We start from the raw sequence: 25,535 nt of genomic DNA, 5'->3' as shown, positions 1-25,535 counted from the left end.
GGTGAGAGGAATAATGTTTGCTGCGCCTTGGCTACAACGCATGGGTGTCAGAGTGGACGAGGTGTTGCATTACTGTGCTCTGATCTGCCTCCGGAAATGTCCCATAATCCCCTTAAGTCAAGTGACCACTCTTGTCAATGTTTTGAACTCCTGTAGGAATGCGGAAATGCCCTTTCAAAGCTCCGTTTCTGACAGCCAGCATGCAAGCCATTACTGTGGAATGCTGTGTGTGAAAGAGAGAAGCGGCGGTGCGGGGGTCTGCTGCTGTCTGAACTTACAAGACAGAATGCTGATGTGCTCTCAGCCTCCCAAAAACCCACTCTCTCTCCCACCCACATACACACAACACACTCCCTGTCACATTCCACCCCCCACCCCATTTGAAAAGCATGTTGCAGTTACTTGCATGCTGGGATAGCTGCCCATAATGCACCACTCCCAGTGCTGCTGCAAGTGCCACAAATGTGGCCACGCTAGTGCGCAAGCAGCTGTCAGTGTGGACAGACTGCAGCGCTTTCCCTACTGCGCTCTCCGAAGGCTGGTTTAACTCACAACACTCTACATCTGCAAGTGTAGCCATGCCCTGTGATAACTACAACTACTAATAGTAAATATAAGTGTAGTAGCACCTACAAGCTCCAGTCATGAACCAATGCCCCACAGTGCTAGGTGCAGTATAGACACTTAACAAAAAGAGTCCCTGTCCCAAATAACTTACAAAATCCCATGCCTCTAGGAAGCAGCTGTTTACTAGGAAATTCAATGGTGCTATGCAGCTGCGTTGGGAGTGGGATTTACAAAGCACTAAGTATTGGCCTAATTCTGTTCCCGCTTAACTTTGTGGCCATTGATGTTCACGGGAGGAGAGTTAATGCAGCACCTAGCACTTTAAACCCCCCCGTCCCTAGCAATCTAACCAGTGTTTGGCCATTCTACTTATGTGCAGTGGGAGGGAGTTGATTTCAGCCCATACTCAGGAAAGCAGGACTGTTGCCTGGGCACATAATTTAAGTCGGGCACATGTTTAAATGCTGTTCTCTTGAGCAAGGATGGATTTCAGCACGTGCTTCAGTGATTTCCTGAGTCCCAGCTTTTGCTAGTAGGTATTTTAGCTTTTGCCATCCTTTATTTTATTTAAAACTGCAGTCTTAGCTGTTATAGTGTAGGGAGTTGTTGTGCATACAATTCCCCCCTCCCGATGAAATACTCTATTATATAGATGATGAGACAGAGAGAACGACTGCCACTTTGCCAACTAAAATAATTATCTTAAAAAAACCCAGTGTGACTTGTATTATTGTCCCTTGTCTATATTCCAATGCTATCCTGAAGGTGGATATGTATCTAGTCTTTCAAAGAGTTAGCAGCTAGTCTGTACTCTTACTCTTTGCTATTTATTTATTTTCCATCTTGGAGCTTTTAAAATTGATAGGAAGCACACAGCAAGAACTGATGTATTGTAACTGATGACAAAGAGGCTCTGTAAACTTGCTTTTGGCACCTCGGGCGTGTTCTAGCTACATCTTATAAAGTATTGGGGCACTTCAGTGATAAAAATGGGTTTATGTTAGAAACTGATTACATGAGATAAAGCTCAAATAAAAAGAAATGCACTGATGTGTAAATGATCTTATTATACTTAGTACAGCTAGAGTTGATCAAATCTTAGAATAAATGTCTCCCTTTAAATAGATATACATATACACACACCGAACACAACAGATATAGAAACAGCAGCTGTTGTGCTTAGGAGTCCCACAAACAACTGTATATATCTTACATCTCCTTTCCCAGACATCTATAGTGGGATCTGGATATCATAACATTCTTGTTGCAATCTGAAAATGTTCATTCCTTGCCCATTGCATCTTTTTCCATGCTATGAATGTTGATTCCTTTCCTGTCTACAGGTTGGTAAATGAACCTGGCTATTTTTGTTGAGTTCTTTCTTTAAAGCATCAGCAGCAGAGCTCTGGAGTCAGTGCTTGTTAGTTAACGGTGACTGCAGAGTCAGCTGCTGGCGTTTGTATATCATTTTCTGTGAGTGTAACATGAATAGAAAGGGTTCTTTTATTTTCACACGGACGGGTGCTATTGCATGTTTCTTTAGGATCCAACCCTGCACTCCTTATTCAAGCAAAATGCTGCTTGACATATTCTAAGAAAATAGAAATGAAAATTGGCTTTGACAAAAATTTGGGATTTACAGTTTAAAATCAGAAACACAAAAAATAATAATTAACACTTAACAAAATCTGCCTAGTTTGAGCCAGCGCTATCACAAGAGCTCAGTAATACTAGATTGGTAATATGCCCATTGCATTTCCATTACTGCAAATGCCACTGTTAAATAGACCTTTAGGATGCCTATTTTTGTTTTCATTTTGAAGCCTTGTGGCCCAGATCCTCAAAAGAATGTAGGGAATGTCTACAGTGCCCTGTAAACCCAGGTCTGTGGCACCTGGATTTGTGGACTCGCTGTTTCCAAGCCTGTGCCTGAGCATCCACACTGAATTGGAAACCTGGGTTTACAAGTGCTGGACCTGGATGTCTCAGTCATAAAAACAGCCACACTGGGTCAGAGCAAAGGTCCATCTAGCCCAGTATCCTGTCTTCCAACAGTGGCCAATGCCAGGTGCCCCAGAGGGAATGAACAGGTTATCATCAAGTGATCCATCCCGTCGCCCATTCCCAGCTTGTGGCAAAGAGAGGCTAGGGACACCATCCCTGCCCATCCTGGCTAATAGCCATTGATGGACCTGTTCTCCCTGAATTTATGTAGTTCTTTTTTGAACCCTGTTATAGTCTTGGCCGTCACAACATCAGCTGTGTTAACACATCCATACAGCACTACACAGACCATCTGACTCATGTATGAGGCTTGACCTGTGTCCACACTGCAAAATGACAGGGGTTGGACCCAACTCTCAGTGGGATTTGGGCCTTGACCCATCCTCTGCAGCGGAATCCTAGGACCCGGGTCCTGAGTGCTTGTTGAGTTGAGTCAGACTGATTTGTTTGTGGACAGAAGCATGGCTTGGGTTCCAACCTGAATCAGAGAAGTCTGGGCTTGATGCATAATATAGACATACCCCAAGGCCCTTAACTCCCAGTGAAATCAAGCTCACTCAGGTTACAATGTCATGTAGTTTAGGCACCAAATTTAGGGGGGTTTCGTTTGTTAGGCAAACAGAAGCTCAGAGAAGTGAAGTGACTTGCTCAAGGTCACCCTGAGAATCACTGGTGGAGCCATGAATGGAACCCAAGTGTGAAATTCTGACCCCCAGTGAAGGGAATGACAACACTCCCATTAATGTCAAAGAGGCCGGTTTTTTTACTACAGGTCTCCTGACTGCTAATCCAGTGCCCCCGTCTGCTAACCCCAAAGCCTCTCACTTAAACATTGCAACGGTGGGGTAGCGTGCGAGAGTCGGAAAGTGGGGCTGACTGCAAACAACCTTGAATCGGAAGGGAATCTGAGTTGTCCCTTTCCTTTCTGAACTTCACTCAGCTTGAACAGTGAAAACAAACAGCAGAATCAGTGAAAACATATATTAGAGCTTTAACATTCTTCTGGGGGATTTAATAATCGATAATACATTATTAGGAGTAAATTGTAATATGATTTTTGACTCAAGTGGATCCTTTCACAATCTGACAAAAGCAATACTGAAAATGTCCAGAGTAGCTACTGTAAGTATCCCCTACAGATATTTCCCCCGATTAATACATAGAGACAGCACCTTTTAAAAATTTCCTTTATTCTTTTGTACATTTTCTGAACTCGACTGACATACCATTGTTAGAAAGAAGCCCAGCTTTTTGAATATTTAATCCCATACCACCAGTTCACATGTGGTTATGAAAAGTCTCAGCAAAGAGGTTCTTGTTGTTTTTGTTTTTTCCTTCCAAGCAGTTGTCTGAATCATTTGATGGTTGAACACGACATTGAGCTGTACACACACACCGTGCCAAGTTTAACAAACACATGTCTGGAAAATGGTTACAGTGGTTGAAGTTTCAAAAAGGTATTATTCCCCTCTTCTCTCAGCAGCAGTGTTAAACCTATGAATATCCTGAGAAATAAGACCAGAGTGTAGTAGAGTTCCTCTCCTGTTAGCAGTTTTTTTCAAGTAAAAATATATTCTCCCATTTTAATTTATTGAAGTGTTGGGGATAGGGATGGCGGGGGTGGAGGGGAGGGAGGACAGACAGTAGTGATTTAAAGAACAACTGTTCCAATGTTTCACCCATGTCCTCAATCCAACAGAACGCTGATCCATAAATTGTTTAATAAAAAACCCCAACAATATTAAATTAAAGCACACATACAGTCACACAGCTGGTTCTAATGTCAGCTTCTGACTGTTGATCATCTTTCTAATTCTAGAAACCCCACAGTTTGGGATGAAACAAACATGCACGCGCTAGGAGGACTTTTACTTTAAAATACTCTTAATGCAGAAGTTTGGAGGAATCTTTATAACGGTGAATTCGCATTAACAGGCATATGGCCCAAATCTGGCAGCATTTTTTTTTTGCAAACCATATCCCTAACACTTGTTCACAGTAACTGGCTGTGGCAGATCACACACCGAAGAGAAATACAATACGGCATGAAGATGTACAGATTGCCTGGAAAACACTTGAACGCTTGCAATATCTCAGCCTAATCCAACTCCCACAAAAGACAACAGGAATTGGAGCGGGGCCTACATTATGGTTTGGGTTGTTTTGTTTTTCAGTAGGGAAGAGCTACCTAACCAATGCAAGGAAGTGAAAATTAAGCTTTCTAGCCAAATTGCCCGGCCTCTCAATATATTTCTATGTCCTTTTCAACCATTTTCATCTATCTTGACATAAGAGCTTTGGATCAGCCACGGATTTTATATATTCATCATATAGCCTATGTTACCAGCTCATGTATTCTTATAAGGGCATCTAAGGTTAGGAGCTGGTAAGCAGCAGTGGGAAAACACACCGCAGGGGAAACAGGCAGGCAAAGACTCAGTAAATAAAACAAACAAAGAGCAATGAAAAGATGGATGAAAATGCAGTTTGATGTACTTTCAACGATAAATAAATATTTTACATTTTTTAAAATCTCTCGTACTGTTTTAAAATCTCCTAAATTGCAGATATAATGTCCCCCGCACCTCCCCACACACACTCTCTCTTCTGGCTTAGTACAGCTATTGTATTCACTTTAAGACAGGTTACTTGTACATTTTGAAGCAGAAAGACACAAAGTTTATTACCTGACTTGATAACTCCATTTTCTCCCAAACGGTATTGGAAAAGCAGAAATTAAACCGGGGCCAGACGTTTGCTTAAAGTTCACTTCAGATGCATGAAAACGTTTATACCCACGTCCTTCTGAGATCCTTACTTCTAAGGAGTTCCATATTCTGCAACCCACTTCCCAGCATTTGTTCACAGAAAAACCAACGCAAGAAATTAAAAGAGAGACGCAGAGACTTCTCTTGGCAGAAAGGCCAGTGAGGTTTTCATACCAGCAAAGGAGAAAGGCACCTTTACAAATGGCAGGAGGGAAATATAAAGAACAAGATTTGCACCGACTTCACAGGGAATTTTGTTGAAGAGCAGGAATGAGCACTCAATTAGTTACTCTACCGTTCCATCATCCAAAGACTGCACACCAGTTCTGTCCTCTATATAACACATGAGGAATGCAAGCGGGTGCATGTTTCACCCTACCAGGCCACAGGGCTTACTGATTTAATAGCTGCTGATTGCAGTGGGTCTACTCTTGGCATGGCTTGCAGAATCAAGCCCTAAGAAGTCACCCACTATCTCTCAATTCAGAATAGGATTAACTACCAGAGCCTAATTCTGGCAGCCGATCCTTGCCATGGAATATCCCAAGGACACGGTGCAAGGTGTTTGGTGGCTATATCCTGCCTTTGGAATGTGTGCGCTATGTCTGCTGACATCAATGAAGATGTATCACGCAGGCAGAATTTGGCCCTCCGAGTCCCTGGGTGGCCTATGACCTCATAACACAATAATCATAACGTTTGATTGACATCGAGTGACTGTCTCATTGGCCAAGAGTTAAAAAGAAAGATTGAAATGCTCCGTGCAAATTTGACATGTAAAGGCATGGAGCAACCAAGTCAAGCAAAGACTTAGACAACCAAACATCTTTAATCCATGGCAAATCAGTGATTTTATTTTTCAGGTGGAGAATTACAGGCATTTAAAAAAAATTAAAAAGGTCTTTCCTTGCAATTGCCAGTGGCCCTTTTGGTGAATCACACTGTGATGATACTCACAGAATTTACTGATTCCATGAGCCTTAAACTCAGACACTCTGTTTCTGAAGTCACTGTTACACCCAAATTGGAACTCTCTCTCATCTAGTGTTACTATTGTTTTTATTTTGGCTGCAAGATCTATTTAGAAACTTCCAGGACCTTCCATTAAAAGGTGTAAACAAAAAGATTCTTATTCCCACATCTAATTGCAGGGCAGAACAAGTTAAATTTCAAATTGTAACAAATATAATTTATAATACTAATTAGCCAGCAATAGATATTTGCCATTTCAACAGTCAGAGGCTAACAAAGAAAGACATAGGTAAGCATTTTGGGGCAGGGACGATGGCTTTCTTTAGTACATTTTGGGTGCTACCACAAACGAATAAATAATAACAAGAGAGAGTAGTTTCCACCCGACTTCTATCTGATTCTAGAAATTTCATCACAAAACTTCCCACAACCCCAGGAAAGAGCAGATTGTAATGCCAGAAAATTTGAAATTTCATTTGTTTCGATGCAAAAAAAAAAATCAATCTTGGCCAATTTTTTTAAACCACTTGATTTCAAAGTTTCAGTCACTTCTAGATTTTTTTTCCCCCTTGGCAAGGGTTCATGTTTATTCCTAATGTGCAAGAAACAAAATTTAGCACCTTTTTTTCAAAGTTAATTTAATTTCACCAAAGGGAAGCGAAATGCAAAGTTTCAAGATTTTCAAGATGTTGCTGTGAATATTTCAGCCAACCTTGATCAGTAAAATGGCAGTTGTCACTGAAAACACCATTCACATGATTCACAGCTTCAGAGATAATGAAAGGGTGACATAGCTTTGAAAATTCATTTGCTATGTAAGATATATCTACAACAATTAGAGCCAAATTCTACTGCCATTGACATTAATGTCCTCTGATAGAATTAGGGTCTAAATCTGGAGTGAGTGCTCTGTGTTGGATGAAAAGTTCTGCATTTACACCAGAGTACATGAAAGCAGAATTAGAAACTGATTGAATAGCTGAGATTCTGACTGCTGTTTATTTCAAAGTTTACCCCATGAGCAGCAGGTAACCTTTTAACTCTCCTGCTGCCCTCTGCCAGCTCATAGTAGATCCTTAATATACCTTTCACATCTAGTACTTCCTATCTTTTCACAGTATTCTTCTGAAACAAAATACATGACTGGACTGAGAAGGACTAAAAACTTTAAGAGACTGTTTCTGCAAATTCAGGGATGGCTGAATGTTCTTCTAGTTGAAAAAAAAATACCACTCTTAACTGAGGAAAGAAACGTAATGTTCCCATCCTTTGGTATTTACAGTACTTCAAAATCCACCTGACAGTGTAACAGAAAAATGTGTAAGTGAAAGGCTGGACTGGCTAAGTTAGGGAAAATGCATTCTACCAGCACAAAAACCAAACAACAGTCCAGTGCCCAGATCTTCAGCTGACCTCAGTCATTGTAGCTTCACTGAAATCAACAGAGCAATGGTGATGTATATCAGCCGAGGTTCTGAGCCTTAGAATTTCAGAACAGCGGGCAGATGGGTTGTCGTCTGTTTCAAACCCTCTTCCCTTCAGTTAGGACTAATTCCTCCCCCTCTTTCCTCACAAATAAATCTGTACGTACAACAATCTGAATCTGTAGCAGCTTATCCTTCATTAATACTCTGTGCGATACAAGGGACGGGCCAAGTGTTAGTTATATGGCACATCTGTACTTCAAAAGTGCAGTCAATGCTCCTGTTCCTCTCTCGGTCATCAGAAGAAGCGAAGCACCCGACAGAAACTTGGGCTTTTCCTCATGGTTTCTGTATGAAGAGATCATCTCTATTTCCAGTGGGATGGCACAAGCCATTTCATCCTGAGGCTGTAGGGCCTAGTTGCTCATAGATCACTAGGCCAGAAGGGACCACTGTGATCATTTAGTCTGACCACCTGCATAGGACAAGTCAAAGAACTTCCCAACCTAATTCTAAGATGGCTGCTCTCACCACCACATTGTGGCCACAAGATGTACTCTGGTCCTTATCTCATGTTGTCTTCTGGCACAAATTGGTGTGTGTCATTTCCGCGTACATGCGAGCAGAGAATACACCTGGACAGTCATATCACAGAATCTAGCACTGAGATTGAACTATATCAGGGGCCACCCAGTTTCAAAAGGATTGAATGCCCAAATCACACTTATATTAAAGCGCCTTTACACTGTTCTGGCACAGTGAAGGCACCTTAGTGTAAATGAGACTCAAGGCCACTATCACCTTCTAAAAGTGAACAATTAGGGAGGAGATATAATCAGAACTGGCCTGAATCCTTCCTATGGTGCTCACCAAAAAGACATTTTTCAAAAAAACTTGGTTCACTTTTTCCCCCCTTCTATTTAAAAATTGCACAATTCTGTCCTTACTGGGTTTGGCTGGGGCCAGAAGTGGAAGTAACATATCAAAATATAATCAGAGAAGCTATAAGAAGGTTTTTCTGCTCCAGCCAAACCCACGATGTATTGGAAATCTTCAAATGACGTCTGATCTTGTGAGATTTCCATCACTACTTCCAGAGGACTTAAGAAGCTTCTGAGCTTCTGCCTGCTTATCCTCATGGAACCACTCAACCCCTGGAGTTTTGCCACATTGTTTTAGGGAACCCGTAAATCCTTCTGGGACGTAAACACAGTCCACATTGCAGTGTGGCTGTGGATGAGACAGATTCAGATCTCCGTTCTGTTGGTGTAAATCCAGACTCGCTCCATTTCTAGAAAGGATTTTATTGAGCTACATTCTGATAGCAATAAGCCAAGCCGGGGCATGCATTAGTGGGCCACAGGCATACCTCTCGGCTATTAGTAGACTCCCATCGGAGGTGTGCACCCATGGATGATTTAAGCTTTGCAGAACTTCCCTTTACGCTCGTCTTTGTACTGCTGCCAAAGTCATGACCCAGAAACACACTGACAAACGTGGCTAGGGAGCAGATATGCACAGGGACGTGGATTAGCTGGTACGGATAAATTAGCTGGCAGAGTTTTCCCTCTGGATTTTATTTGGGGTTCTGCTGCTCTCTGCTCTCAGGCCTGCACCGGGACTGTCTTGGGGCGATGAGAGGGGGGTACAGTAGGAATCGGTATTTGCAACATCAAAATGTTTTTGTATCAAAGGGAGGACTTGTGTAGTTGGGCCACGTGCCCCGGACCCGGGAAAGGAGTTATCTTCCCTCCCGGGCTGCTTAGTGGCTGAAGCAGCCTATGGTACATGGGATGAACCCCACGGGCATACTCAGGGAGCTCTTATGCTCTGTTTTCCACCAGGAGCAGAAGGGAAATAGGAGGTTCAGCACTGTGGCCAGTTCCTTGGTACTTCCTCTGCCTGCTGGCATGCAGGAACTGTGCTCCTCCCCACACATCCTCCACTGTCGATTACATTCCATTTATGCAGCACAGAAGGCAGAGGTCCAAGGGAAATCTACTAAAGAACCATCCTTTGCTGAACATCTTCGCTGCTGCTCACATGTCGCAACACCACTTTGTCTCTCCTCGACGATGTTCAAGGAAAGCATCAACGTCAGCATTTGAGATGGGCAAAGGGAAGGCATCAGGACCACAACTGAGCTCTCGCTCCTCAGACTGCCAGTGCTGAAGGTCATTCTGCCGCTTGGCTTTCCGGGAAGGTTTCTTTCGGTACCACTACTGGAAACATTTTTTTACTAGAGAGGGTTTGTGCGACCAGGCATTGCACAGCAGCCGTCTGCCCATAGTTCCAATACAACGGTGTCCTGGCCATGTCCACAATAAAAACTCAGTCAACAACTGGCAAAGGCAACAGTTTTGGGAATCAAAAGAACCTCACTGGGAAAGGGGCAGACATTCTCCTAAGTGAAATCAACTGGCTTTATTGCGTGGCATTGCAGGGGTTGGTAAGTGCTCTTTCAACTAGAGAAACACATCTGTCTACTGGGGCGACCTCAACGGCAGCCGTTTCTTCCCCTCGTGGTGTGGGGGAGCCAGTCCGACTGCATCCGTTCTTCCGCAGAGCGCTGGCCTGCCGGAACTCCTCAAATTCCCTATTATCCACCTGCTCCACTAAAAGCTGAGCTGAAATATTAACTGGGAGATCTAATCTTTTTTTCACAAGAAACAATCTGGATTTCTTAGCAGAGCAAAAGGCCAACTGTGCAGACAAAGCTCTGTAACCGCTCCTTTGCTGCTAGTTAACAGCTTTCAAGGAAACAATCAAGTAGGGGAGGAAGGTACGGACTATAAAACATGTGGACATCAGGTCAGTTATGTCTCTTTTATATGCACTTCTCACCCCAGCCCTCCCACTATATAAATATATATGCACAACAGGGAGACAAGATTCCTTAGACATAAACAGCCATAACACGGCAATAAAGATTAATGAGTGGAACTTGCTACTTTACGTGACTCCAGGGGAGATTTCCACCCATTAATCTTTATTATTGTAGAACAGCTGTTTATACAAAGGGGGCCAGAGTCTCAACTGGAGTAAATCAGCGTCACTCCAGCTAAATCAAGGGAGTGACGCCAATTTATGCCAGCTGAGAATCTATAGCCCAGTCTCCTTCCCATTTTTAGGGACAGGAGATTTTACTCCATTAATAGCAGTAAATATTCTGCAATATTCCCCCCATGCAGACCAGTGTTTGTCTTGAGCCCGCTCCCAGTAACAAAACTGAATATAACTCACTGCCTGGTAACTGGAAGATGTCAATAAATTGGAGGAAATTCAATGAAAAGCAAAAATATGTAAGAGGCTGGAAGGGGGTGATTTTTTGGCAGGTTTAGGGGCACGCTAACCTAGGAGGGATGTGATGATCTCCATCTGCAAGCACCAAGGATGGTTCACAGGAGATGGACATCAATGAGATGGAAGAGGGGCCAAGGAGCATTTTGACGTGTTTTTTGCAGCAGGGACAAGAAGTGGTTCTGCTTGAGACTTTTACAACTACACTGGACCAAACACTAGTGAATGGGCTGCAAGGATCCATGCTGCATTGGTAGGGGAATGGATAAGATGGCCTAGCAGGTCTTTCCCATTGATAATTTCTATGAAAGGTTTGAGGCAGACTCTTCTACTGAAGCAAACAGCAAGAAATACTGGCCATGTTTCATAGAATATCAGGGTTGGAAGGTCATCTAGTCCAACCCCCTACTCAAAGCAGGACTAATCCCCAGACAGATTTTTACCCCAGTTCCCTAAATGGCCCTCTCAAGGATTGAACTCACAACTGTGGGTTTAGCAGGCCAATGTTCAAACCACTGAGCTATCCCTCCCCTCTTGTGTGTGTAAATGCCTTTGTGCTCCCTCTGCACTACATCCCTCCCGCTCCACCCACTGCCTCTTTCTGCTGGAATCTATAGTGTAGACACAATCCTCATTTCACACCACATATCATCTGGTGCTGAAGGGAACAAGGGTGGTGTTGGCATGACGCCTTTGTATTCGCACAAGGGCCTCCTTGGCTTGCTCCTGCGGCAAAGAGCCCTGGGCCATATTCTGGCTGCCCCTCGGTGGCTGTGCGAGGTGGGCAGGGAAAGGGGTGCAGGGAGCTCCTTCGTTATCAGTGCCCACATGCAGAAGGCTGCCAGCTAGCTGAGCCAGGGCTTCTTGAGCAAAAGGTGTAGGGCAGCAGCACTGTACACCCCACAGAGAGCACGACTCGGAGGACTGGCATGGCTACACCCCACTCTCTCACCTGCCGACGTGCCACGGGGCACGTGGGGGAGCGCATGCTTCCCTAGTTAAAGTGCCACTTCTGAGCAATGCCCTCTCTAGCGCCCCCTGCCTCCACACCATGTGGGCAGGCTGCATCCAGACACTGCCACTCCACCACCACAAACCCAGCCCCGGTGGGCGTGAGTTAGGAACGACTCCAACAGCCAGCAAACGCGGTAAAAGGAAGGACAAACACCATGCGGATCTCTGTGTAAAGTCTCGTGTGCTGCCTAGGAAAATCTTCTCCAGAACCAATGGCGATTTGTCCTCAGCTCCAACAAAATCCTACCATACAAACAACAGCAATCAACGCACCCCAGCCCCAGCCGAGTGTGTGTGATGGAGTGAGGGACCTCTTGTGATATCCAGAAATAGAGTCTTGGGAAGCTGCTGACAGAAACCTAGGGGGGGGAGGGATAGCTCGGTGGTTTGAGCATTGGCCTGCTAAACCCAGGGTTGTGAGTTCAATCCTTGAGAGGACCACTGAGGGATCTGGGGCAAAATCAGTGAAGGCAGGGGGCTGGACTTGATGACCTTTCAAGGTCCCTTCCAGTTCTAGGAGATTGGTATATCTCCAGTTATTACCTTCACTGCATGAGCCACACAATTAACCCTCAACACACTCATCTTGGCAGGTGGAGTTATCTCTATTTTTACAGATGGGGAAACCACAGCAGAGATTACACACCTGCCCACTACCACAGTGTTAGTAAAAGAGCCACCACAATGGTAATCTAAGCACTTAAGGAATCCTGGCTCCCAGACTTGTGCTCACACCACTAGGTCATGCTTCCTCCAAGGCTACCTGTGGTACAGTACTTATAGCAGGTGTCAAATGATCCCCAGATGTTACAAGTTTTGTTTTGATAGTTGCCCAAGATGGATGTGGAGATACAGAGCAAATCAGATTTCTCCACTGACCCGCACCTAGCACGGTCATTTATACTGGGCAAAATGGGTGCGTAATGCTGCTCAACCAGAATTTCCCAGTCACACCACCCGTAGCAATTTACACTTACTCTGCAATGATTCAAGTGAATCACCTACCCAAGGTGAAAGGCAGCAGAGACTCAGGCTTTTGAACATTAGATAGAGGAATGGGGTGACTGTTTCTTTTCAATATTCCTTCTTTCTTGTTTTAATGTCATTAAACTAAGAAGAGTTTGGATGAACCAAACATCACAAGAGTAAAAAGCATAAAAGAAAACACTCGACCTGTAGTGTTGAGCCATGCACGATTCAGTTTATAGGGTTGCTAACTGCATACAACACTGACATTAGTTTTCTGTTGGAAAATGCTGAGGATATTAGTATCTGCTGTTAATACTGATCTTTGACGGTATCACATAAATTCAACCCGTCAGTTACCATGGCACTGGAATAAAGGTGCTTGAGGTCAAGGGAATGTGGTATCCAAATGAGACTTATATCCAAGAGAAACGAGGCAAAACCGATCTTTAACGAAAGCATCAGATCCATATGCAGGAAAACAAAGGCTGGTTTTAAATGTCATGTTTTTCAAGTGAGAACTGACGCTGGAACCAGCTCTATAAGCTGGCTGGCTGGACTTTCGCTGCAGCTGAAGACAATCAATCAAAACAGCTTGGAGTCTATGCGAAAGTGAGAGAGAGAAAAGACACGCACACAAAGCTGAAAACCAGGGTGCAGATTATGAGCCCCCTGTGGCCTTTAAAACGACACTGAAATGTAAACGAACCCTGTGTTTCATCTGCAACAAAACATCTCCTTGGAAGTTCCCCCTGGAATCATGCGAGAGGGAGATTATACTTACAAAAGGGTGCTTGGGCTGGAAAGCAAGGAACCTCTTCACACAAAGGGTATTGAGATACTGTACTCACGGGGCACGTCTGCAGCTCGAGCAGACAGACCCAAGCTAGCTCTAATTTAGCTAGCATAGCTCCTAGAACAGGGAAACCGAGGCAGCATGACTTTCAGAGCAGGCTGTGCAAACCTGCCTGGAACCCTGGTTAATTATTCATTGAGCTAGCCCAATCTGCAGCTCACACTGCTGCAGCTTCACATCTCCGGGACCCAAGCGCAAATGGCAGCCCCGCCCTGCGATTATAGCACAGACATACCCAAAGTCTTTGCAACCAATTTAATTCTTCAGGACACTGCGCCCCCCCGGGGAACTATCCCGCAATCCAGCTTCTGAACCCTCCAGAGCCTCCTCAAACGACGGACGTAGCAAGTACGTGGCGCAGAATGACGGGATCCTGATGAACGAGACGGTAGAACTCCCATAAACAGAGCAGTGCTGTCTCCAATGACTAATGACCCCCCCCCGGACAGATGCAATGCAAGTTACCATCCTCCCTCTCTGACCTTGCAAAGGAACACGGCAGCCTTGGGGAGTGGGATCACTTCACAAAGGGACGCTTTGGGCTCGTCCACCGAGTTACGCCCATTTACACATCTGGTGGAGAGGGTGAAACGAGGCAGAACTTGGCCCTGAGTCTTGTGCCGCAGCGAGATTACTCTTCGTGCAGTTCCTTTCTGGGCCTGAATGGATTTCGAGGGATTTCAGCTAGGGCTGCTGTGGGTTTTCATATGACTTTCCCTCTCCCAACCCTAGCTCTGCCTGAATGGATCTTCCTTCCCCTAATACGGGCGAGAAAGGGAAACGAATGCAGGGGAGGCCTATGACTGGGTCACAGCGGGAGCTTTCTGTTTCCCATGATGCAATAGAAAAGGCTGCCTTCGGCACATAAGCTGGGGGAGAGGAGCTCTCCTGACTGGCATAGCACCAATTTTCCCGGCTGTTCCGGAGCAACATGGGATTCAGCTTCCAAATCGGCAAATCTGGAGCTTCTGTCTGTGACCCTCCCAGCAGAGAGGCATAGCGCTGCGATGGGAGGCTTTTAAAAGACAGAGCGGGGAGACATCTCACACACACACGCATTCTGCCTAGCTGGGAGGGTGAGAGGGAAGAGATCAAGGGAGACAAGGCACAGAGACCGGACTGCAGTGAAAGAGCCAAGCCAGGAAAGCTGCTCAGGCCATGTTCTGCTCAGTGACACCAGTGTGAATCCGGAGTCAGTGGAGTCACGGAGAGCAGAACTAGGATCCATCTGCTCACCCTACAGAGCACCTGTTACCGGGTTAACACGAGAGTGCTGTCTTCCCCTCCCATCCTGACATCTCCGATGCTCTTCCCCCTTGGCTAGCCGTTTTCTTTGCGGACCACGTCCGACGGCAACAAGCTTCTGGTATCGGTGTAGCTGTGGTTTCCTTGCGGGTTTTCCCAGACTGAAACCCTGCTAGGGGCACCTGTAGCGTGTGCTATAGCCCAACATGCACAGCTGCATCCATCATCCTGACCAGCCCTGGATGAGGATCAAACCGCACTCCAGCAGGAGTTCCTGCGGAGCTCGCTAGCGTTTCAAATGACTGTGGGTAAATTCAGGGGATTTCTGTCTATGTAGTGCTAGGAACTTTGGAAACCCACCCTGGGACGTAATCCTCTGTCTTTGCTTCCCCCTCTTTGCAGATATCCAGCCATCCATAATGTTCCTTTCTGTTCAGGGAGGACAGGAAAACTCCCTTCTAAGGCCAAAACCACCACAAAACCTGAACTCTAAAGTCAGCACAAGGTTCTCTATGGAACACTCCCAAATTCATAGCCAAGCGAGGGATCAGCAAATGCCTCTTCACATTGCCACGCACTTTAAAACAAATCTTTCCTCCCTGCATTAGTTCCAGTCACTACGCTTCTGCCTCAGGACATCGCTGTCTTTCAGACACTTGTATAAATAGCTGGAACCCGAGGATTTAGCAACGCAGTGCGCTGGGAATGCACCACAAACTCCATGAGAACCATGTGAGATCCTATCAATCCCCTCAGCATGTTTTCCGAGGTAGCCCCGGCATTTGACCCAAGATCCTTGTTAAAAATTCTTTAACAATGCACATTAAATAGTTTTCCACAACATACAGGCTTCTTTTTTTTTCTTTCCTTTTCTCCTTTTAACCCTTTTCACAGCAAAGCCCTATAAATATTGCTTGCCGTGGCCTCATTTTCATCATTATCATCACACGTTCATTCTCATATAAAACAGAAATCTATTCAATCAAGCACTTAACATAAATATTAAAATAATGGAAGGGACAAAATATAAATCTACATACAACTTCATGACTACCATAGCACCTATTACCATGACAAAAGCAATTTGACAGAAACAAGGGAAGGAGGTTGAGGAGAAAGTTGGGGCGGGAGGAATCTTGACTGTCATTAAATATTTCAATCACCCTTGTTAAAAATTATTTCATTTGTTTGAAGGGTGCCAACCTTATTAAAATTCATTTCACTAACCAGTTCTCTCTATGTCACTATGGATACCAAAGAACCCTTTAAAACATTGGAGAGGCGGGGATTTTAATTTTTTTTTAAAAAGGCGACTTTCTATTGGTGCTTTCGTGACCAAGACCCGCCGCACACCTCTTCCCCTAAACCCACCAGTCCACAGAAGGGCAAATCATGTACAAGTCCATTTCTCAGTCTCCCAGGATGTGTTTTACAAAAGAAGCCACGTCTGTTTCTTTGGATTCGTGCTGGGTGAAGAAAGGGTGTTGCTGGGAAAGAAAAGAAAAGAGAACGTATTAAAATGTACTATTCAAATCAAAACACCGAGCTGATACCCTCAATGTCAGCCTGGCAAAATTCTACTCTTGGGGAAAAGTCTTCCTAGTTAAACAACATTGCTTCCCCTACTAGCACCACAATGGTGTCATTCAGGTGGGTAAGTAGATATCATGCCTGGGCTGGAAAATGCAGTTTTCTCTGGCTCTCTAGCTCCTGTCTACTGACCCTCAGTCCTGGCAGAGATTAGCAGTATTGGAATGGAGAGAGAGAGAGAGAGAGAGAGAGAGAGAGAGTGTGTGTAAAATAGAACGGATCCCCCTCTTGCACCAGATGAAAAAACTAATAATTATAACACTTTGTCAGCACCTTTCATCTAAGAATTACAAAGTGACCATCAGGGCACGTGAACCCCATGTGGGTAGGAATAGATGGAAACGTCCTGACAAGCCGACAACAAAGGGAACAAAATGGTGCAATGTGTGAACAACATGGCACAATAGAAGATCACAGGAGATACAGGTTTAGAAGGATGCTTTGGGCCCAAGGAAAAACAAGGAAGGTCAGAAAAATGCTGGGCCCATTAGCCTTGAATTTGTCTCTTTCAAATAACGGACTATATTATACATCAACGGCACTGGATCACTGAACGGTTTGAAAAAGAAAAAGAAAGAAAGAAAGAAAGAAAGAAAGAAAGATGTTATCCCTTATTTTAGCAGACCCAGACATCTCTCAGTTGAATTCACACTCCCATTGTCAGGGAAGATATTCATGCGTTCGCTAGGGGTATGCATTCGAAGAGCATGCTCCCGCTGAATTCACAGAAACGGGACTAACAGCATGAGTACAGTTCCACAAATGTGTAAATGTTCGCAGGGAAAAGCCTATCAGGCAGACTGCGTCTGCAGTGAATATTTACCAAGCTTCCAATTTTATTTATTTATTCTTTTCCCTCTGCTCAGTTCTGGGTCTTATTCCTTCCCATCGGCAACTGTTAAGTCTCCCAGCAGGAGAAGGCTACTTCATTCTTAACCACTCAGCAAAGAGGAAAGCCACGCTGGCTGGAAAATGATAAACAGCTATCTGTTTAAACACTTAATTGTAACTAACATATTAAGGCATCCTGCCGGAGGCTCTGTCTACAATTCTGTCAATGGAAAAATATGTGCAAAAAGCAAAACACGAAACAAAACAATCCCAAACCCTACTTTGACCAGAAACTAATGTTTGCTACTGAGGGCTGCATCTCAGTGGGTGAGATCAATTCACTGAAGCCAGAAATCACCAAGGCTTTGGGCAACGCAGCAGCACCATCACTGCAATTTGCCAGAAGCTGGATGAGGCTTATCTAACGACCAGTTATTATTTATTTGCACTGAACGGAGAGCCTATGCGCCCAGTCAGGGCCCAGGACCACACTGTGCATAGAATCCAAAAGACAATCCTTGCACCAAAGAGCTTATAGTCCAAACACAAATGTGCATAAAATCAAGCAGACTGCCATTGCATGGGGGTGCTGGATTCAATGCTCGATTCTGACAAAGTCTGGCTTGGGCCAATCTCTCTGTGTCTCAACTCCTTGGATGTAATGTGGAGATCATATAACTCCCCAACCTCACAGGGGTGTTGGGAAGATAAACTGGGGTGCTCAGACACTACTCTGATGGAAACCAAGTAAGTACCCCTCACAGACAGGTCAATATGGGTGCATGACCCAGGTTCCAGCTGGCAATCTCCACCTTAAGATAGAAGGTGTGACCCATGGAGACCAAAAATCCCGGCATGCAATACTCCACCATGACTTGTGTTGGTTCACCCTGCACAGACCTAAAAACACAGATGTCCATTGCCTACTCTTGCCTGTACGCCACAGCAATATTGAGAATGAGAGGGACTGCACACCAGGGTCCCATAGACTACACTGCAGGTATCTCTAACGTACATCCAGGTTGGTTTACTATTGGTTCATCAGAACATAAGAATGGCCACACTGGGTCAGACCAAAGGTCCATCTAGCCCAGTATCCTGTCTGCCGACAGCGGCCAATGCCAGGTGCCCCAGAGGGAACAAACAGAACATGACAATCATCAAGTGATCCAGCCCCTGTTGTCCAGTCCCAGCATTTGGCAGTCCAGTGGGAAACAGCCAGATTTTTAAAGACTATGGACAGAGGTCCACGTGCATAATGGCCACACACTTGTGTCACTCTTTGTGCCAGTAATTTGCACATGAAATTGCTGCAGTGAAGCCAGGTGAGTTCACATACATGTGGCTAGTTAGGCACCCAGTTGTGCGCCCGTCCAAATGCAGGGGCACAGCAGGGACTATAGCTAATAAATCTGGCTCAAGGTGCGATGTATTAGACTTGCTAGTGCAAGGAGCAATAAAATCTCTGACACCTCAGCAGATCTGAGAGACCAGGGCTGCAATGAGGCTTCATATTTCTAAGTTTTCATCCATTTTAGAATGTTTTCCTGGACATTTTGCTGTGTTATAATACCCACCTTCCACTCTTCCCTCTATCTCCTGTTCCCCTCCTCCCCTCCCCTCTCCCGCCTTCATAATGAATGAGCAAAGGCTATTTTGGCAGGCAGTGACTTTTTCACAAGCCCTGTTTGCTCATTTAATCACTGCAGGCTACATGCTGTCCTGCATTACACCCATTCCAGTGGGTGTCAGTTTCGGAGCAAGTAGCCACGATTCCCTGTGCTCAGTGACCTGCGCTGAACTTTCCAGTCCCCGGCACGTGTTACCAAGTTTTTGCTGAATATTCCTTGCTGTTGCATGCAGGTAGTGACACCCCCACATCTGTGTGTAGTGGGAGTTATATGGAACCGCAATAGGCAAAGCCAGCACGGGAGAGATATGCCACTGCACAGATCCCTCAGTCCCCCTACACAAAACAGCAGGGCATGGCAATCACTGCTTGAGTTCGGGGGGAGGAGATCTGGCCCTTACCCATCTCCCCAGTGCTTATCTGAGCTACTGGCACTGGATGCTAGGCTGAGGATTTGGAAGAATCTACTTTTCAGATCATTTCCTTCACCCTTACTCTGCAAAAATAAAAGCTTCTTACAGCACCCTGACAGAAATGCCAGGATCATACCCACTCACTCTGTGTAAACAATCCTCCAAAACTCCTGCTGGGCAATCTTAGCTGCTAATTGCAATCCAAGAACCCCGCACCCCACCCCCAAATCTGAATTTGTCTGGCATTTAAAGACTTTGTCAAAATCCTTCAAAACGTCTCGCTGATGATATGGGAACAATTCAACTGGAGTTGGCTACATTGACGCTTCCTGGCACAGGGGTCCCTGCTATTCCCTTCAGCTTCTGATGCACGCGACAGCGAGCTGTTGGGTGGGGAAGTCCCTCCCCACACTCGCTTGAGACTCAGCCTGGGTGTGGTTTTGCTTTTTGTTTCTCTGCGCTTGCTGCAGAAATGCCCTGCCAAGCCATGGGGGAAACAGCAGATGTGTCAAAATGTGCAGCTCGCCTCTTGGAGAGAAAAAGGCTCTTTGCTTGGCTGGCTTTACAACACGAACGTTCGGCTCATAAAAGGGAGGGGCAAAGAGCACGGAGCGCAGCCTGACTACATGACAATGTCTAAAGTGTACCCAGCTCCGCCAAAGAACCGTAATCCTGACCTGCAACACCTGCTGTAACCCCAGGCCCCTGCCCGACTCTGCCAGTCCAACCCTGCCACACCCATACTCCAGTTCAGGGCTTCGTTGCAGCTCTCCGGATGCCCCTCCACCCAGCCCTGCAACACCCTCTACTCCAGTTCAGGTTCCAAGTACCGTCCTGTCATTGCGTCTCAATCCAGATCCGAAAGCACTGCTGCTAATCTAGTTTGTATTTGTTTTATTTGACTTTGCTGTCTTGCATCTGTCAGTAAAGTCCCTTTGTCAATACGCTTACAACCTAAATCAGACAATGGATGGACAATGCACGTGAGGATGCCGTGGGAGCTGTGATTGTTTAGGCTTGGCACCTGCATTATAAGATTTGTTTGCTAATGCAGATCAAAATTATTTTTTAGTCTACTGCATTGACCGAGTGGAGACAGGAGAGGATGGTTGGAAGAGGGAAGAAGTGAGCTGTCTTAGGGTGGATTTGAAAGAGGAGAGTGATGTAGCTTGATGCACTAGAGGCTACTCCGAGCATAGGGAGCAGCATGTAAAAAGGTTCAGAGACATAACTGTAAGGAGGAGGAGGAACATTTGAGAGAGGCGTAGATTTTAAGCAGAGAACAGGGCTCACGCAGGCATGAGACAGGAGATAAGAGCCCGGAGATCGTTTCTGCTGATCAGCGATAGTCACTTGACTCAAACTGTGCCATTATATGAGCAGGGGCTAGGGAGAGATGCACCAAGTGACCTAGTCACTTTTCACAAGTGCCCCGTGAACAATTCTTGCAACAGTTCCCATGATGGTTTTGGTCACATGCTGATCCCTGCAGGATCTCAACCTCAGCCACTGGCTGGAAGAGAACGGTGCCCAAAGCTAATGGCCCGAAGCCACCTCCACGTGACCTAGGATGTATTTGAGAGCCTGCAAGCCGCGGGAGGGGGATTCCTTTCATTGTTTCATGCTCCATTTCACCTGGGGAAGCAGGTTTGAAAATAGAATTAAGCACAGACCCTCAGTATCTGTTTTCCCGCTGCTCAAGTCAGAGAACACAGAGTCACATTTTCCATGAGAAACCTCAATTCCACAGGAAAGCAAAGAGCAGTCTTGTTCTAAAAAGACAAATCCATTCCAGTACCGCAACTCGTAATGCCATAAGAGAACAGGAGAGAAAAAAAACACCCCCAAACCACAGGACCTCACAACATTAACGTCTGCCGTAAAATACCACAGTGTTGAGATATGTTGGAAAGGTGATCCAAGAGCCTAATTCAATAGACATGAGCGCAGCTGCCAATGGGCTTTATGCTGCAACAGAAAAATCTACTCCGGTGAACCTTTTTGATAAAAGGCCATTTGGCAAAGGTCTGAGATTTGCTCTCTCTCTACATATCTATTTATTCAATCATAAAAAATAAAAACATTTGGTCCTCCCTTTGTCTGAAAGTCGGTGTGCAAGCAAAGCTGCATGTAAAGTCGATCTCTATATAAAGAGCCCAGCAAAAATGCCCCAGGAATTACTCCCTGCTTACGATTAATTTTTAAAAGGCGCCTGACCTTCCAGCACAGCTAACACCTATCGAGAGTTAGGAACCTCAGAGCTCTCTTACAGCGGGTATCGCAAAGACCCGTAAAGTGAGCCGGAGGAAGTGATGGGTGAGGATACTTTCATTTCTGAATAACTTCCTTCCCGCGTCCCAGCAAATGGAAGAGGTGCTGGAAATGGCAGGGAGGGAGTGGGACATGCACCTGGGGATGGACAAAGCACTCGGCTAAAATAGAAACCAAGCAGAATGTCTAGGGGAGAGAGAGATGTTAACTTCACAAGCAGCTATTCAGCTCTGTTATTTCTCGTGTTTTCATCGGGTCTCAGAAATTCCAGATTCTAACCAGAAATAGGAGCAGAAGTAGCTCCAGAAGATCAGGAGAGAGGTTCTGACCAAACTCCAGTCTGGAGGTCCAGGACACCTCACTGCAAAGCCTGTTCTTGCCAAATCAGTTCCTACAGCTCTGGCTGAGTTTAGAGCAGTGTCCTAACCGCTGGGAGTTCATCTGCAGCTAAGCACACTTGACCTCTGAGCCTCTTTCAGCACTGCACACCAATTACCTTGCATTGCCCTCCCGTCATTCATCTTTTCCCACAGTTGCTTCCCCCAGCCCTGCCCAAAGCAAATATATTCTAAGCAGCAGAAGAAATTCAGTAAGTGAATTATTGTTTTGGTCACATGCTGATCCCGGCCAATAACATCTGGAAATCATTCAGTTCAAAGGCCTCCTCTCCAAGTTGCCATGGCAATGAATCTCTGCTGCACGTTCTGCTCCTGCTGCCCAAGTGGAACAGCAATGAAAACTCTGCTCAGGATGGGCGTAGAAAGACATCATGCAGATCCTAGCGGAGAGTTTTGCCTTTTGCCAACCCATCCTCAGCCATCCTAGTAGTACTCCCCATAAACTCTTGGTCCATTACGCCTTTAGGGAAACATATTGCTCTTAGTTATACACGTACATTTTCCTTTGATCTGAATGGGAAATGCACCTAAGTAATAAAGAACCGAATTTGGTACTAAGGCCAAGATTTCCTAGAACAAGTAGTGATTTGGGAGTGCCTCACATTTTGGGTGCTCAACTCCAGACACACGAAAGGGGCCTGGATCCCTGGAAAATGCTGAGCATCTGCTCTCTGACGATCAGGCCCCTTCAAGGTTTTTTCAAAAGTTGGGCATCCAGAATCACTAGTCACTTTTGAAAACCTAAGCTTTAAGCTCTGGTTATCATGCACCTTTAGCCTTGCCACACTCACCATAAGCTCTGGGTACGTTGGCCGTTCTTTGGAATTCTTCTTCAAGCTTTAAGAAAGAAAAGGAAAGAAAAAGAGAATTATACCTTGTATGTAATTTAAGCAAAGCCATAAAAATACACCACTCAAATACCCAAAGATTTAAGTCCTGCATCCATATTCTTGATCAACAGCCCTCAGATGTCAGGACCTTCCAGTGACTGGAATATGAACACTCTATATTTCCTAGCAGTTAGCGTGTTTTGTGTCACTGTCACCCTGGCCTTTACAGGACTCTGAACAGCTGACGCCATTTTCTGAAGACCATGTTCCACTGCACATCTCTGAAGCATTGAGATCCTTCCTCTGATTCATTCAGTCTCATCAGGAACCAAATAATGAGCTGGCCTACAGCTCTTTGAAGTCAGAGTCTTTCTATTGACTGCAAATGGGCTTTGGATCAGACCTCCCAGGCAGTCTTATTTTCCCCATTTATGTTCTCACTTCACAACTCCAGGTTTATTCAAAACTCCGTCTAGAAAAAGACATGCTACAAATTTAGGGCCGTGCTCTGTTCGCAGTCCCACCGACATCCTGGGAGAAATCTGGCAGCCTGTGCCTTCTAGCGATCACATCTCACCCATCAGATCCCTTGCATTTTAAAACTTTCATGATGACATCCGTCTGCAGCCATGGGCCTCTCTGAATTATCCCCCTCTGCTACTTCCTTTTCGATGATCTATTCGTTATTTGTGGCTCCGTTTGCCAAGCTTCATTCCCCAAGTGGCCAGCCCCAGAGCCCCGAGAACTTGCAGACTCAGTACGCTCAGTTCATGACCCAACGACAGCCCAGTGGCCTGTACCCTCACTGTGCCACTATGCTTGGTTTCTCAGTCCCTCGGCCAGCAGCAGCTCAGCTCCAGGGCAAGAACTGCATGGCGGTAGGGGAAATTACTGCACTTTGTGTTTCAATAAAATCCCCTCGAGCTAGATATGGACTCTGATGGTCAACATACATACAGATAACGGTGACAAGCTGCACCACTCACTTGTGGTCCATGGAGCCACTGACTAATGCCAGGGCCATCAACTGCAAAAACAAACAGTTGCCCCAGCTCTAGTGGTGGCAACAGGACGATTATCTCCTGGAAGGCCAATCATGAAGAGAGAGTGACACACACACCGTCATGATAATAATTAGTCTATCTACAGCACTGTTCATATGAGCTCATTGCAGCAGGCATTCTCCAATTAACCTTCCCATAACCCCTGAAAGGTACGTTAAGTACCAGACGCAGAGCAGTGAAGAGATTTACCCAAAGTCAAACTGCAAGTCAGTGGCAGAAAAGGAACCCAGGAGCTCTGACTCCTACAGGTACATCCCTAGAAAGTATACACGCTAGCCAACACATTGCTCATCTGGTGAGCTCTGAAGGGACCCTCTGAATATATTCAGGGCTAAAATCAGGGCTTGCAGAAGTTCACAACTCCTCAGTGCTCCAGCAAGGGAGTGGAGAACTGAATGGCTTGGAAACCCAGGCCTGGCTATTATTTATCTCAGTTATGGCACGGGGACAGTTACACGGAACATCCTTTAGTCTCCTCCACTACAGCAGATGGCTCGGGAGGCTGGTGGCCGAGAGGTTATTTTTGTTTCCCTCCAGCAGAAAATAGCTTCTAATCACAGGACGTAATCGCTACTCACTTCCTGATGGTGTATTTATGGGAAGAAGCTTGGAGTGATTTTAAAAGATCTTGACACGTCCATGGGGAAAGGTGTCACACTGAGCAAAACAAAAGTGTGATCCTCAGCTATGAAAAGCCACTCCACTGTGGGATTTGCCGGGCCCAAGGGAAGTGATGGATGCCCGCTGAGTTGATATTTCCTGTCTCTTGCTGCACATGGTTAGCTCATGTTTACTGTAACCGTGGTGCACTGTATGATGCATGTCAAAACGGCTAATTGTGTCCAGTGGCTGGGAAGAGATGCATCATATCCTTCAAGCCTAGAGATGAGGTACCTTCAAGCTGAGATACAAAGGTGAACTTCAAAGCTTGGGTGTGTTTTCATCCAGGATTTGGTCTGTGCTCTTGTTAACTTAGACTTCATGGAAAAGACTCGTTTTTGGATTACCAATCTCACGGCATACAGTGGCAGGTTATCACTGAAGGAATTTAATGTTAATCTTTAATAAGCCTTTCAAAACCTACTACTGATCATCACTGACCATAGAGTTCACAGCAATATGGAATCTCTGGTTCTGCCAAATTCTCTTTTCAGTTCCCTGAGCTGCTTTAACACCTCCTATATTTCTTGTTTAAGATCAGTGTCCTAACACCCCCAGATTTGATCCTGGCCAGAAATTAAGGGTCCAAATCTTCTTCCATTGAGTTCAGTGATGTTGAAACAGGCCAAAGACACTAAGAGCCTGGTTTTCAGAGGTGCTGAGCATCAGCAGCTCCCACAGAAGTCAAGTGAGATTGTGGATGCTAAATCAGGCCCTCTGAGATGCACACGT

The 25,535-nt window shown here is 45.4% G+C and overlaps 1 protein-coding gene across 3 annotated transcripts in view; it reads right to left on the bottom strand.

Moving 5' to 3' along the window:
- Positions 1 to 3,742: 3,742 nt before the first annotated feature.
- The window catches only part of MAP2K6 (mitogen-activated protein kinase kinase 6), an 84,978-nt gene continuing 63,185 nt past the window's right edge, over positions 3,743 to 25,535 (bottom strand). For 2 of the 3 annotated variants that reach the window (XM_044982991.1, XM_044982990.1), the window contains exons 11-13: positions 23,041 to 23,086; positions 16,488 to 16,603; positions 3,743 to 4,076 (exon numbers count right to left, since the gene is read on the bottom strand). In XM_044982991.1, the coding sequence (XP_044838926.1) occupies positions 16,526 to 16,603; positions 23,041 to 23,086 (124 nt within the window). In that variant the 3' untranslated portion in view covers positions 3,743 to 4,076; positions 16,488 to 16,525. The remainder of the gene's footprint in view (positions 4,077 to 16,487; positions 16,604 to 23,040; positions 23,087 to 25,535) is intronic. The other variant, XM_044982992.1, reaches the window with a different exon arrangement.

Source organism: Mauremys mutica, chromosome 12, assembly GCF_020497125.1.
Source record: "Mauremys mutica isolate MM-2020 ecotype Southern chromosome 12, ASM2049712v1, whole genome shotgun sequence".
NCBI classification, from domain to species: domain Eukaryota; kingdom Metazoa; phylum Chordata; order Testudines; family Geoemydidae; genus Mauremys; species Mauremys mutica.
The sequence above is the reverse complement of the archived record's forward strand: the minus strand, read 5'-3'. Positions and strand labels throughout refer to the sequence as shown.